The sequence below is a fragment of the Ricinus communis genome, chromosome 7 (assembly GCF_019578655.1).
Source record: "Ricinus communis isolate WT05 ecotype wild-type chromosome 7, ASM1957865v1, whole genome shotgun sequence".
NCBI lineage: Eukaryota > Viridiplantae > Streptophyta > Magnoliopsida > Malpighiales > Euphorbiaceae > Ricinus > Ricinus communis.
This window is the reverse complement of record NC_063262.1, coordinates 24,952,858-24,967,919: the sequence shown is the minus strand read 5'-3', so window position 1 is coordinate 24,967,919 and position 15,062 is coordinate 24,952,858. Positions and strand designations below refer to the sequence as shown.

Here is a 15,062-nt window from a genome sequence, read left to right as displayed (position 1 = left end):
ATTCAGTTGATTGATGGGAAAATTAGAAGACGCCATGGAAATCTATGGGGCTGAGTTTCGACATGGGCCTATTTATGTGTGGTGAAATACCTGCCAAAGAAAGCCCAATATACAAACTACAAACTCTACAGTCTTGCTTTTTAGCTGTAACAGCACCCACTTACAAATTCATTATTATTAGTATTACCCATTACAAGCCTTATTTTACACTCCAGGTTGATGAAATCATCAACTTTAAATAAACATCAAATCAGAAATGATGCTTTATAATCTAAATTCTACAACCATCTTATCTGTTATCAATTTTTTTTTTCCCACTTGAAGGAAAGACGAAATCAGACCAGCAATCAACTTTGCTTTTAATTACAGCAGAGTTACAAATGTGTGTATGGGTATGACAATGATTATGAAAGAAACATTAGCCAAAGAGAAACAGAGTCACTCATCAGGATGGTACTTCAGTAATTTGAAGGGATACAGAGACAAGGTACAGTTACTTTGTTGAGCGTGAAGTTAGGGAGGTGTGCCAGGCCAATCAAAGATCCCCCTTGTCGTTTATAAGCAGCCAGTTCTCAACTCTAATCTACGTACAGATACAACAGTACTAGTGACTGTATTCCATGGTACATACATACAGCCTACTAATCACATATTAACCCGTAACCAAACGCTCCTTTAATATGCAGTGAGGCACACATGCTAGTATCTGTTTATGGGTGCTGCTAGTGTCCTTTTCTGCCTCCTATTCCCTTTTCTTTCTCCACTGCAATTGGGTGTTTTTTTTTTCTTTCACTTTTGACTTTGATACCCATTTGCCCATTTCCCTATCTTTTTACTCTCTTAATCTCTTTTAAGCTTGGCCAAAAGCTAATTTGTTTGCAATTTTATCTATTACTAATCCATAAACCCTCACAAGCCGCACCATTAAAGTTTAGTTTTTCAGAGGGCAAAAGAAATTTCCCCTCAAAAGAACTAATGGTATTCTTAGAAAAAGCTTCCGTCTTTTTACTTGGACCTAATCACACAGATCTGTAACCTTGAACTTCATTTTTTTTAAAAGATGAAACCTGACTGCACTGTTCACTGATATAAATTTCCTTTTTTTTTTTTTTTACTCCTGTTTGGTTTCGAATTTTGGTTTGGTGCTATGAGGCGAAGATGATCACCCAGTTGTCTCTACTCGTAAAAAGCTTCTCTTTTGTTTCAGTTTATCTGTAAGCTTATAAAGCTCACACCTTTTTGAATATAGAGCTAGCTCCGTGTGTGGGCATTGTGTACTGAAGCAAAGATGATTCAGTTGTTATTTTTGGTTCTTTTTGCTGAGGGCATTGTCGCATTATTATTACTAGTAAAGATTGGGCCCTTGAGAGAGCTGGTGATCAAGAGTTTGGATCAGTTGAAGATGGGAAAAGGTCCAGCTACAGTGAAAACTATTGCTAGTACCATGTCTGTGATTCTCCTATCAAGCCTTATGAGCATTATTAAGATCCAAAACAAGGGTGCAAAGCTTGGTACTATGTCACCTATGGATCAAGTTCTATGGAGAACCCACTTGCTTGAAGCGTCACTCATAGGTATGGTCCTGTTCTTCTCCTCTGGTTCTTTGCTGGTTTTTGTTTGATTGCTCCATTTTTTATTCTTAATTGATGCTTGTAGTGTCGTTCTCCAGTTTTAGATTATTCGGTAACTGAACTTGATTGATTTTGAGTGTGAAAATTATTTTGTGTGTATATATATATATATATATATATATATCATTTTAACAGATGAGAAAAATATAATCAGAGAAAAACTATAGAATATATCTAACTATAAAGTTTCAGGTTTGAAAATTAAAGATGTTAGCCACGAGCAGACAAAACCTTTGATAATGTTTCATTAGTTATGACGCTTGGAGGTGTGAATTGCTGATAGGAGGAAAGATACTGAGAAATTTGTTAGAGTGAACGTGATTGCAGGCTGAATAACCTATGCTTAATGCTTCTAAGGAAAAATAAGCTTTTAGCTGTAGGACAATGGCCCTCAAACAACATAGTTGAAGGCTTCTCATGGTATTCATGATGCAGAAAGTTGCGATAAGAATCATTGACAAAAGTCTGTGCCAATGAGAATGTGCGAGAATGAAGAGATGATGTACTTGCATGGAAGTTGGTGAACATAATGACCTTCATTAAGACATTGTGGTTGCTGTTTACATGAAACCATTAAGAGCTTGTTTGACACCTCATGCCTTTGTGCAAAGAAGCCAATAACCCAGAAGCTTTATTTCTCAGTTTCTCTGAGAAATTGCTGCTTTATTGCTTAGGTGCGCATGCACATTACGCCCTGGGGTCAAACTGGCTCAAAGTACCATCTCCTGTTTTTCCTCTAGAGAAATTAAAGACTTTCCATCTCTTATTGGCATTCATTTCAGATGTTAACTCTTCTAGTAGAATTCCCACTTCTTGATTACAAGACAACTGACATTGATCTTCTACAAGACAGCCATGGATTAAATCACGCAATTATGAAACTACTAAAGGGTTCAAGGCTCTTTAAGATGCTAACCTTTCTTCTAGAAGAGTTCCCACTTCACTGGCTCTAAACTAATTGACTGTATTTATGCTGTTTATTTCCTGGTTGTTGTAGAAGTCAGTCTCAGTTTCTTGCTTTTCGTTGGCATGAATGCATTTTCTATCTAGTGTAAGAAATAAGTGATCTGCCACTGGTGATGCTAAAAGGTTCTGGAAGTATGTTGATAAGTTTTGACCGCTACACTGTGAATGTAGTAATCTATCTTCTGTTCTTTTTGGAGGAAAGGAACCCATTTTGTTGTGGCATTGAAAAAAGAAAATCCATCAGATTCCACAGATTTTTTTGTTTTAGTAAATAATACACATTTACAAGAGAGAAGGGATAAGCATATAAGCATCATTCCTTGCATCTAGTTAAGTGACTTTTTGGAAAAATTTCATTGTTATTTTCAACCAAGATGAGATGCAATCAACAATGACCACTAAGTTATTCTTAACATCCATACAAGTGGCTATCTGTATTCTCTTCTTTATGTATGCAATTATATTAGTAAGTTAAATCTGTTCTTTCCCACTTGGTCAAAAGTGTGTCAACGGTAACCATAATATAATCTTTATTGTATTGCCGCCAAAAGTTGATTCCTGCTCTTTTCAGCATAGAAGTTAGATATTGGTCAGCTTGAAATGTAATGACATGCGACTGAAGATTGTGTACTATTACAGAGGTATTCTATTTGTTGTTCTTTTTCCTGTTTAAAATATTTCCAGGGTGTTGAATGGTCTTAGCTCCCATACTTGTGTGGTTTACTTGTTTCTAGATATAGCAGAAAGTGGAAATAGAGACTGTTATTACATGTGTAATATTTAACCCCTCCCAACTGTTATTTTAAACTTGAGTGCACCTTGGTATCCGGATAGCGGATAAAAAAGAACATCTTTCCCCTTTTCTTATAATTCATCTGTTATAGCTTCGGGATGATTTACTCCTTCCAGTATTTGCCTCTGTTATTGTGAGATATCCAAATACAGCATGCTGCTTCCCCTTCAAGGGTAAGCTGCTTTTACCATATAAACAAGTGAAGATGAAAATTGATTAATGGCTTGAACTTGATCTTGCAGGGTTCACCCTGTTTCTTGGGTTCATAATTGATCGTATGCACCATTATCTTACAAAGCTTATTGGATTGAGGATTAACATTGGGTCTTCGAAAGAGGAAGTTGAAAGGCTTCAGAAAGAGAAAATGCAGCTTAAAGAGAAGGAAGATAAATCTTCCATGGAAATAGAGCAACTAAGGAAACAAGTTTCTACTCTATCGGAGAATTTGGAGAAGCTTAAGTTGGAAAATGAACAGAAGGACAAGCAGATTGAAACTGCAGAGGCCCATGTTGTATCCCTTCAGAAACAATCTGCCGACCTGTTACTAGAATACGACCGTCTTTTGGAAGACAACCAAAATCTTCAGGCTCAAGGTCTGGGATACAAGAGCTGAGGGTATTTGTAAGTTGCTGAATAAGTCGGGCTTTGTGAAGTAGTTCTGTGTTCCAGCCGTGTTGCAGAACAAATGTCCTTGATTTCACAGAAAATGGCAATGGCTATTGGTTGATGCATCTTCATTGGTTAAAAGGAGGCGCTAGCGATGTTTCTCAGAAAAGGAAATGGGTTAACTTGACCGGGATGGAAATTTTGTAATTTTGCTTCAATCTAGATTCTTTGGCTCATTTTTCTTTGTTTTCAGTTGTTGATAGTGACTTATCTTTCCATATAGCTTTCTCCTACTGATATAGGTTTGTGATTTAGGTTGTTAATGGGATGGGATCCATATTTTTCAAACAGGGAGTGGATAGTTGGAAGAATTGGAACTGTTCCTAAATGTAATGTTCTTCCCATTTCTTTCTGTGCCCGCCAGTTTGTCTTGTTGGGAGTACCAGTGTCACCACGCAACAGTGAAGGACTTGGGGCAAAATCATAATCAGATCAGAGATGATAGATATAGCAGATAACTAAGATTGTTCCTCTAATCAACATTCAATGCCTAAAACGTCAACCATGCACGCATGGAAAGATGTTTATTTCATGCCAAACATGATGTAGTTATATCCAGGTATCCACTTTCGGTTTTCACATTGAGACTCGCCACTATTCAGGTAAATCAAACAAATTAAAATAAAATGAAACAAGTTCCCAAACAGTGGAAGTGATATGCTCTCAGTTGTCATCTGCAAGTTCCAGAGAGTATCGAGGAGGCAATCGCAAGTACCTGCAGGAAAAGTATGCAAATGCGTTATTGCTATTTCTCAAAACACCTGAGTCGCATAGGATGAACAAAGTAATAATTATCAGTTCACCACATAAAATTGGGAATTCGGTTGCTTCTTGAAGAGCAGCTCGCAGCAACCTATTCTACCACATCTTACTGTTTATGAACATTGAACAGGAATAGAGAGTGAGCAAGCACATATTACGTAGTCATGGCCTATGTTTCCTCTTCTTGATTTAGAGAAATCCTAGGGCGTAAAAGTCAGATCCCCATGCGAAGCCTCAGTTTTCAGACGGAAGCCTGGTCCATAATACTTCCATGTTGTCCAGCAGTTGAAGAATGAGTTTGCAATACTTTTCTACCTTCCAGGCCTTTGCTTTCTCAAGCAAACATGAAAGCTCCAGTCCCAAAATGAATCAATATGTTCATCTTTACCCCAGAAGTACAGTACTCAAACATGATGACGGTATGATAATAGATATGATGAAGATGCTGCAGTTGTCATTGATCAAGAAGGAAATCCCAAAATTTCCTGCTCCTGCCTAAACTATCCTCTTTCCTCAGCAGGTTCCCTGGACATGGAGAGTGAGGGGACACCCAATTAGGAGGCAGGCAGAGGAAATGACAACATCAGATATCCCGTTTCTCACCATATGCTTGTGGACCCTGCTATGGGAGACCTTTTGCTCGATGCGAAGTGCAAGGGCTGGGATATAGTGTCTACTGAAGGTTGCTTTGCCATTTCCAGTGCTAATACTGGTTAGAAAGACAAGTTCTATAAAAAGCAGATGCTAATTGGATTATCAGATCAGGCTGATTCTCATCAAGGTTCTCAAATTGATTATATGATATATGTCCTATCATTTCTCAGTATCCTGAAACACCAACTCGGTCTCTGAGAAACATCTAATAGATCTCATCTCATTATCCAAAATGTCCAATATTTGCAAGATATCTTGATATTGATTGTGGTTCTTGTCTTCCATTAGAAAAGCTTGAAGGTCACCATTCACTTCCACTGCACTGTAACCGGGTACTTTCCTCATTCCTGTGTTTTTCATGATCTTTCTAAATACAGCTGCGTCATCCCACTTCTTGGCCATGGAAAAGAAGTTTGAAACCAAAACATATATTCCCAAGTCATCCGGGTTTGACTCAAGAATCTTCTTGGCTACCATTTCTCCAATCAATAAATTTTTATGATTGAGGCAACCTGACAAAAGAGCAACCCAAATTGCAAGTCCTGGTTTGATGTGCATTGATTCTATAAGCTGATAAGCTTCTTCCACTTGTCCTGCCCGACTCAATAAATCAACCATACAAGCATAATGCTTCTCACTCGGTTGGATTTTAGACTTATCAATCAGAACATGAAACCAGTATTGACCTTCTTCTACTAGACCAGAGTGGCTACAAGCTGAGAGAAGTGAAGCAAAAGTTGCATGATCTGGGGTTATGTTTGTTTCTTTCATCTTGAGGAATAGTGAAAGAGCTTCTATTCCATCTCCATGGATTCCGTAGCTAGATATCATTGCATTCCACAATATCAAGTCCCTAGGTTCTATCTGGTCAAATAAGGCACGCGCAAAAGTAAGTGCCCCACATTTTGCATACATGTCAATCAATGCAGTACCTGAAACTTTGTCCAAATAAAGTCTTTTAACAATATGCCCATGCAAAGATTTTCCTACCTTCAAATTACCAACTTGGGCACATGCCGAAAGCGAACTAATAAGAGAAACTAAATCTGGTTTGAACCCAGAATTCTGCATCTCAACCAACGATGCAAGAGTCTTATTTGCAAAACCATTTTGAGCAAAGCCAGATATCAATGCCCCCCAAGAAATAACACTCTTGTATGGGATACCCTCAAACACACGTGAAGCAAGCTCCAATTTCCCATTCTTAGCATACATATCAATGAGGCTAGTTTGAAGAACATTATCCATATTCATTTCTCTCCGAACCATATGTCCATGAACAGAAAGACCAAATTTTGAATCCCCAAGACTAGTACAAGCCTGAATCAACCCTACCATCACAACTCCATCTCCTTCAGTTCTCTCCTTCTGCATTGTCCTATAAATATCAATCGCGTCCAATGGTCTCCCACTTTGCGCAAAACCTGTTATCATAGTAGTCCAACTCACAACATCCCTTTTCACCATTTTGTCGAATACAATTTTCGCCTTGTCCATTTTTCCACTTTTAGCATACAAATTCAAAACCGAAGACACAACAAACACATCAAACCCATATCCAAAATCTACTGCTTGATTCCAAATTATTTCTCCCATATCTAAATCCATTAAGCTTGAACACGCCTTTAGAGTAACAGTGAAAGTTGAGCTGTCAGGTTTAATTCCCTCGGATATCATTCTATAGTAAAGATTCAGCACTTCATCTGGGTAGTTTGTGCGAGAATATGCGATGATCATTGAATTCCATGCATTTATACTTCTTTGAGGCATTTTTTCAAATACATTGCGGGCGGGAATGATGTTGTTAATGCGCCCATATGATGCTATGAGTTGGGCAATGGAGTTTGCGTCGTTGAAGAAGAGTCCAGTTGTGAGAATGAGAGCGTGGATTTGGGTCATGGCTGTTTTGTGTTTACAAGCTAAGAGCAGAGATTTGAGGTGATTTGGCCATGAAATCAGCATTAAAACCTCACTTAGATTGCTTACAGCCGACGTAAGAGTGAGTAGAGGAATCGGAATTTTCTAATCTTATTTAATCTTTTATTTAAAACCTCACAAAGTATTTTTATTTGTTTATCCCGAATTAGCAATGTGCTATAACATTCATTTTTAATTTAACATCTGATAGAATTATTAACCAAAATTTACTATCGTAATTATAATTTTTGGAATATATCAGAATTCCTAACTCTTTTTCTAACTCTTCACATAAATTCTTACTTTTTCCATTTTTAAATTCTAGACATTTAAGGCTTAAAATACTTTTAACCATTATAATAAATGATAAAAAAAGACAAATAAGAGATTAAACTACTAGATACTCCTCCAATAAAGATGAGTTAATATTGAAGAAAAATCTATATTATTAAATTATCTATTCTTTTATTTAAATATTACCATTTTTAGCAATATAATAAATTAATAGAAAGAAAATGAGCAAATATTGCTCTTTGTTTTTTTTTTCATATTATATTAATTATTATCTATTATTTAAAAATATATAATTTTATACTAAAATCTGTTTCTGTTTAACTTTTTATTAAATAATCTTTAACTATGCTTGGTTTTAATTTTTTTGCCCTCTAAACTTTGGTGTAATATATAAATTGCTCTTTATACTTTATTTATTATATTAAAACTCTTTTGTCTAATTTTTTATACAAAAATTAATTTTAATGTCTGTAAAAAATAGTTAACTAGTATTTTTTAATTATTTTAATTTTTAACATAATTAAATTTTAATAAAATTTAAATATCTTAAAAGTATTTATATTAATTAAAATATTAAAAATTCAAATAAATTAATTTTAAATGATTAAAATAAAATAGATACTATTCTTATTTTTAATTTTATTACAGTAAATTGTAACTTTAATAAAAAATTTGAGGATCAAGATATATTTTTTTATCAATTTAGTTTTTAAATTGTATTAACTTTTAGAATGTAAAAAAATTTTAGTATAAAATAAAATATAGGAAGCAATCTGTATATTACATAAAAATTAAGAGGTAAATAATATAAAACCAAACTTAATTAATAATTTTTTAACGACAAATTTAGATAAAATCCAATTAGTTTTTCCACGCTCTCTCACAAAATTAAATTTTAATAAATTTTTGATACTTTAAATATAAACATATATTAATTTGTTTATCTTTAAAACTTATTCCACTTAGGAGGTCATGGCCACCTTCGATCCCTCCTGGCTCCACCAGTGGTTGATTTGTGTAACACCTACCTGCTCATTTATATTTAATTATATAACATGCATATCATAAAAAGCTAGTAATTAAATCCATAATGAAATTGAAAGTTGGAGGACTATATAGGCTCTTTAAGCTTCAATTAAAGACCAAATTAGTGAAACAAAAAAGAAAGAGAAAGGAAAAGTGGCAACAATAAGAAAAGGGTAAGGGTTAAATAAGCTGAAGTGTTGTTATAGAGTGAAAATAAAAAATTGGAGAGAGTTGTTGGCCTTGTATTCAAAGGCCAAAAGAGGAAAATCTCTGCAAGGAGGTTGTTGAAGACTAGGGACAAAAATTGATATTCAACAAAGCATAAGTAAAGAAATTAAGCAAAATTAAAAGGGGGTAAGTGGCTGTTACTATTCAATTTTAATGTTTAATAGTATATATATATATATATATATATATATATATATATTAAGGAGATTAGAGAGAAAAGATAGGATACTAATTTATTTTTATGTTAAAATAATAAAATTGAGAATATTTTGATGTTATGACAACAGACCAAGTGGCTGATGCTGCTGCAAATTTACTAGGATCAAGGGATAGCAGAAGTAAGTGATTTAACTATTCTATTCTGTATAAATAAAAGACTTATATTAAATAATTACTACTATAGATGAAAAACTAGTTGTTGAAATGAGATTTACATGTATGCTAATGATGATGATTGATGGTTGTTCTTGAGATTGAAATTGATTATGTGTTTGAAGTTGCAAGAACTTGAAATTTCGATCAGACATGAACAGTAATCTTGCAATAGCCATATCTAGAGTTATATAGCTTCAAATAAGGTGAAATTTGTGTCATTAGAAACTTTGGGCTGTCCTCTGCGAGATGATAGAAATAGAAAAAAAAAATAAATCAAATTTTGTTATTTTTGATGATCATTTGAGGCGATACTTTTTATTGCACAGTTCTATTGACAACTCAACCATGTGTTAATTGATTTTGATCTTCCTTTCTCTAAATATATTCAATTGGAGCAAAATTAATTTCTTCATACGTTAGTAATACAGGTCTAGTGATCTGCAAAGGATGGTCTTAAATTACACTTCATAGGAGTTCTGATAAATTTTACGAATTCATCTTACTTAATCTGTTGTAGTTGACAGCTTTATACGTGTCTACGTAACAGGGTCATGTTTATTTGCTAAAGGAAATTAAGATATGCTGTATTATCGCTGAATGTTGGTTGAATGGTGGTATGATATTATTGGTTGTGATTCCTTGATATATAAAGGTTTTTTTGGTAAAATTTGATGGTGAGATGATACTTGTGAACATGGATGCCCAAAAATTATTTATATAGTTAATTGTAAAGAGCATACTAGACTTGAAACTTTTAATCTGTATATTTTGATTTTTTCTTGAAGTATTCTTTTATGACGTAAATGATGCTCGCTTTTATAAGAAAATCATTTGATTCCATATTCGAATTATAACAAGTGTCATTGTTTTGCAACAATTCTTTTTAAGAAAGAGTTGTGGCATGGTTTGTTAAGGGGTGTCATCAAATTCTCACTTGCTTAGCTGCCTACCCTTTTATTGTTTTTTTATTTTCTCCCCAAGTGTTTATGTAATGGATAAGAATATATTCTTCCACCCGCAACTTGGATCAGCTGACAAGGCCATTAATAGAGCAACTTTTGTGAGGGAAACACTACCATTAAACTAGAGACAGAATAAGTAAATAAACTAGTCTAGAGTGAAAAATAAAATAAAATAAACAGCACCTGTTGGATCCTTAGACAACAATTAATATGTTGTTGAATATTTACTTGGTGTTGAAACTGCAGTTTGATCTTGTTCTGCTTCTCTCTGCTGCCAAGAATACAGCCTGAAAAACTAATAACATGGGAGATCAACAAGAAGAAAAAAACCGAGAAAACCAAGCAAACAAAAGACCACCAAAGCTGCCAATTCCAGGCAAAAGAAACGTACTGATTACAAGTGCCTTGCCCTATGTTAATAATGTACCTCACCTTGGTAACATTATTGGCAGTTAAGTAACTATTCTTCTTTTCCTTTCTCTATATCTGTTTATGTTTTTCTTTTTAATCTTCTTTTTGTTGTTATTGTTGTTGTGCGGTTTACATATACAGGTGTTTTAAGTGGTGATGTGTTTGCTCGTTATTGTCGTCTTCGTGGCCATAACGTCTTATACATATGTGGAACTGATGAGTATGGTACAGCCACTGAGACTAAGGCTATGGAAGAAAATTGTACTCCTCAGGAGATATGTGATAAGTAAGTTTTTTAATTAACATATTGTTTCTGACGGTTATTTTAAGTTAGGTTTGAAAGGAAACATTATAAGAACAGACTAATGTGACTAAATAATCAGCAAGTAATAGACGATTATTATGAGTACAATTTTGTAGTACATGTACTTACTCATGGCAATTCTATACAAGTGATGCGGATTTGACAGTTAGCAGATGATTTCAAATAATTCTGAAAAGTATTTCTGTTTTTCATTTGTGATCACTTTTCTTAGATGATCAAGCAATGGGTGAATATATTTAATTGATCATTAGTTTGTTTTGTAAGTAGAAAAGGCATATTAGAATCTCAGTTGGGACCTTTGAAAGTGTTAAGCTTCCTGAAAATTCTGTATTGCATTCGCCATCCTCAACTAAAGAAGTGATGCTTTAGCTGCAATCTGAAGATATGCATAAGCAGCGGACTTAGGCAAAACCTTAGACTGCAGTGAGTTGAATTTGGATCTGAAAACAACAAATCTTAAGCTAACTTAAGGACCATATAGCATCTATGACAGGGGAAATTTTGTGTTTTGGCTATTATTTGCACTAACCTTTACCTTCCAACAAAATGGGGACTAGCCAAATCCTGATATCTTACTATGTCTGTTGGCAAACTTGGCTTTTCATACCTGTGGACTTCTTTGTATTTTGAACATTAATGCCTGTCCTGATCTTAAAATTTTCAACTTTTTTTTTGCGCTGTAGCATAAAGATCACATGCAATTGCAATTGGCCGCTTCACTTCCTATTTTACATGGATTTCTTGTTTATTAGATATCATGCAATTCATAAAGAGGTCTATGATTGGTTTGATATAAGTTTCGATGAATTTGGGCGAACATCGACTCCTCAGCAAACTGAGATTTGCCAAGCTATTTTCAAGAAGCTGATGGAGAACAATTGGCTCTCAGAGAACATAATGCAACAGGTATGTTAATGTCAAAACAAAAATTGTTACCGTGATATGCATACGCAGTTGTATCATGTCTATACTTCCATTGTTATTCTTGTATGGACTCAAAAAAGTACAATAATTATGCAGCTTTACTGCGATACATGTGAACGTTTCTTAGCAGACCGGTTTGTGGAAGGAACCTGCCCAACACTCGGCTGTGACTATGATTCCGCACGTGGGGATCAATGTGAGAAATGTGGGAAGTTTTTGAATCCAACGGAACTTATAAATCCTAGATGCAAGGTATGAATCTTGTATATATAGTTTTCTTTTAAAAAATTTTACAGCGCCTTCAAAATTTGTGCTGTTGACAGGTGTGTCAGACAACTCCAAGAACCCGTGACACTAACAATTTGTTTCTAGAGCTGCCGTTGTTGAAGGATAACTTGCAAAGCTATATTTCTGAGATGTCAGTTACAGGATCTTGGAGCCAAAATGCTATTCAAACTACACATGCATGGCTTAGAGATGGACTTAAACCTCGCTGCATTACCAGGGATCTTAAGTGGGGGGTTCCTGTCCCGCTTGAAAAATTCAAGGATAAGGTGGCTACGCTAAATATATGTTTACCATGGGATTCGAATTTTCTTTTTCTGAAAAATATTATAGCTAGCTAGTTGTGCCTTTTGCCATCCAATTTTATGCAGCATGTCAAAACTCACTTTACTCTAAATATATGGCTTTCAGGTCTTCTATGTTTGGTTTGATGCACCTATTGGGTATATATCTATTACTTCATGCTATACACCTGACTGGGAAAAGTGGTGGAAGAATCCTGAAAACGTGGAGCTGTATCAGTTTATGGGCAAGGATAATGTGCCATTCCATACAGTAAGAAATTATTGCATCTATTTCAGTATACTTCTGCTATTACTTCTTGTGTTTTTCTTTACTTGTGTTTTGTGCTGGAATAGCATAGTTCATGGATTTGTTTTTAATATAGTCAGACTTTGGAGGAGTTGATTGAAATTGGTCAACAACTCATTTTCTGTGAAGTTAGCATGCGCATGGTTTATTTGTTCTTTTTCCTAATGATTGAGATCAAATTTGCATCCATTTTGGTGTTACTTTTTGCAGGTTATGTTTCCATCTACACTTATTGGGACTAGAGAAAACTGGACTTTGATGAAAAACATTAGTGTTACAGAGTATCTAAACTATGAATCAGGTATTTCTTGCCCGTTGAAGTGGCTGATTTTACATAAACTACTCCTGTAATATGATGGTCAAATTCAGGGACCTTCTCCTTTTTAATGGAACCATGATGGTCTGATTCGTCAGATTTTTATTTATTTATTTATTAATTTTTTTTATGTATAAATTAATGCTGCAGGAAAGTTCTCCAAGAGCAAGGGAGTAGGAGTTTTTGGCAATGATGCAAGGGATGCACACCACCCTGCTGAAGTCTGGCGATATTATTTGCTAGCGAACAGGCCGGAGGTGAGTTCTTTCACTCCAGTATCTGGTGATGTACTGCTTTAAATCATTCATGGATCTGCTTACCTCAGATCTCAGACACAATATTTACATGGGAGGATTTCCAAGCAAAGTTAAATAATGAGCTGATACATAATTTGGGCAATTTCATCCACAGAGTATTGAGCTTCATTGCCAACACTTCAGGTCAGTGACTTCTGGTATCTTATCAAGATGTTGTAGGTTATATGAAAGTCCTTGAAAACATATGAAAACCTTTACGAGATTGCTAGTTCAACTGTTGACAAACATGTCTTGACCTTGACTTTTTACTAGATCCTGTACAGGAACCAATGGAACACTCTTTTTATCCAGGGATAGTTTGTCAGCAAGTAAAGGGTTTTAAGCTTTAATTTATGTTCTATGTTTCCCCATTTTCCCCGTGCTTTTACACTTCTTCAGTTTCCTATCATATAACAAACTTTCCTCGAGTAAAAAGAAGGTAATACCTAGCAGTCTTCTAAATTTTTCAATGATAATTCTTACGCAGGGAAAGGATATGGAACTGTCATTCCTGATGCTCCAGGAGCAGAATCACACCCCTTGACAATAAAATTCGCAATAGATGTTACTAACCTTGTGGACGAATATGTAAAAGCCATGGATCAGGTAATTTAATGCATTTATGGCTAATTTCTTTCTTTCTTCTTTTCTTCTGTTCAAGTGAAATCCTGTCAGTGACTGATCCGTGGCTTTATTGTCCTGTGCTGCATTCTTTTGTCAATAACACAAATATTTTTTTCGCTGTGATGTAATGTAGGTTAAATTAAAGCAAGGATTAAAATGTGCAATGAGCATTTCAGGTGCTGGGAATACATATCTGCAAGTAAGCTTGGAAAGACTTTGTTTAATTAATTGATCTAATTATAGATTGTTGTGACAATTTCTGAGCTACTGAGCTTTCTGATATGGCATGTAGGCGAGCCAATATTTTAGGCTATATGAAGAAGATCAAGCTTCCTGCTCTATAGTCGTGAGAACTTCAGTGGGTGTAGTTTGTATTCTTGCCCGTTTGTTAGAACCTTTCATGCCATCATTTTCTCACAAGGTATGGGACTACGGCTGCACTGGATAGAATATTAAATCATGACATTATTAATCCTCATCCAATGTTTCACAAGGAATTTCTGTTCTGAGGTGTGTTTTATTCTGATGCGTAAGGTATTCAAGCTGCTTAAGCTGCCTCCTGAAACGACATTTTCGCTTTCTGAAGAAGACGATTGTCTTGAGAGAGCAAAAAGACCCTGGGAAGTCATCCCTTCTGGTCATACAATTGAGAAGCTATATCCCTTATTTATGAAACTGGTAAAACATTCTTGTCATGGAATCATCTGTCATAATTTGTAAAACACTTTGCTTGACAGTCTCTCGTACATGCATTCATTCACATTTGGGTTGTGCAGACGGATGATGAGGTCAAAGGCTTTAAGGCCAAGTATGCTGGAAGTGGAACTAATAAAGCAAAGCAAGAGTCTGGATCAAAGAAGCTTGCCGAGAGATTGAAGCAAACACATATTTGTTGAATCACAAATCCTTGTAACAGCTTTTTAAAGATCATTTTAGCTGTAAATTACTCGTATAAATAAAAGCACACTCTTGTTTCACTGCCTGCCTTGCTATGTGGCTGTAATCTGTTGATTCTG

The 15,062-nt window shown here is 35.1% G+C and overlaps 3 protein-coding genes across 5 annotated transcripts; 2 read left to right on the top strand and 1 right to left on the bottom strand.

Annotated features, from left to right (window-relative positions):
- Window positions 1-311: 311 nt before the first annotated feature.
- Window positions 312-4,414, top strand: LOC8262796 (B-cell receptor-associated protein 31). The gene is made up of 2 exons (XM_015720515.2): window positions 312-1,574; window positions 3,633-4,414. The coding sequence occupies exons 1-2, from the start codon at window positions 1,289-1,291 to the stop codon at window positions 4,001-4,003; spliced, it is 657 nt and encodes a 218-aa protein (XP_015576001.1). The 5' UTR covers window positions 312-1,288; the 3' UTR covers window positions 4,004-4,414.
- Window positions 4,415-4,547: 133 nt separating this feature from the next.
- LOC8264928 (putative pentatricopeptide repeat-containing protein At3g25060, mitochondrial) lies at window positions 4,548-7,558 on the bottom strand. Of its 2 annotated transcripts, none has more exons than XM_002521022.4 (2): window positions 4,860-7,558; window positions 4,548-4,771 (listed from the first exon to the last, which is right to left on the bottom strand). In XM_002521022.4, exon 1 carries the CDS (start codon window positions 7,432-7,434, stop codon window positions 5,632-5,634), a length of 1,803 nt encoding a protein of 600 aa, XP_002521068.2. In that variant the 5' UTR covers window positions 7,435-7,558; the 3' UTR covers window positions 4,548-4,771; window positions 4,860-5,631. The 2 variants fall into 2 exon arrangements, with proteins under 2 accessions (XP_002521068.2, XP_048233057.1); XM_048377100.1 differs by having other exon boundaries at window positions 4,977-7,558.
- A 1,318-nt stretch (window positions 7,559-8,876) lies between these two features.
- On the top strand, window positions 8,877-15,023 carry LOC8264929 (methionine--tRNA ligase, cytoplasmic). 2 transcript variants are annotated; one of them, XM_015720495.3, is made up of 16 exons: window positions 8,877-9,063; window positions 9,225-9,275; window positions 10,521-10,725; window positions 10,827-10,971; window positions 11,694-11,916; window positions 12,031-12,186; window positions 12,258-12,488; window positions 12,631-12,774; window positions 13,021-13,111; window positions 13,277-13,383; window positions 13,452-13,566; window positions 13,910-14,028; window positions 14,180-14,245; window positions 14,339-14,467; window positions 14,581-14,724; window positions 14,823-15,023. In XM_015720495.3, exons 3-16 carry the CDS (start codon window positions 10,578-10,580, stop codon window positions 14,940-14,942), a joined length of 1,938 nt encoding a protein of 645 aa, XP_015575981.2. In that variant the 5' UTR covers window positions 8,877-9,063; window positions 9,225-9,275; window positions 10,521-10,577; the 3' UTR covers window positions 14,943-15,023. The 2 variants fall into 2 exon arrangements, with proteins under 2 accessions (XP_015575981.2, XP_015575985.2); XM_015720499.3 differs by having other exon boundaries at window positions 8,881-9,063; window positions 11,763-11,916.
- The last annotated feature ends 39 nt before the right edge of the window (window positions 15,024-15,062 follow it).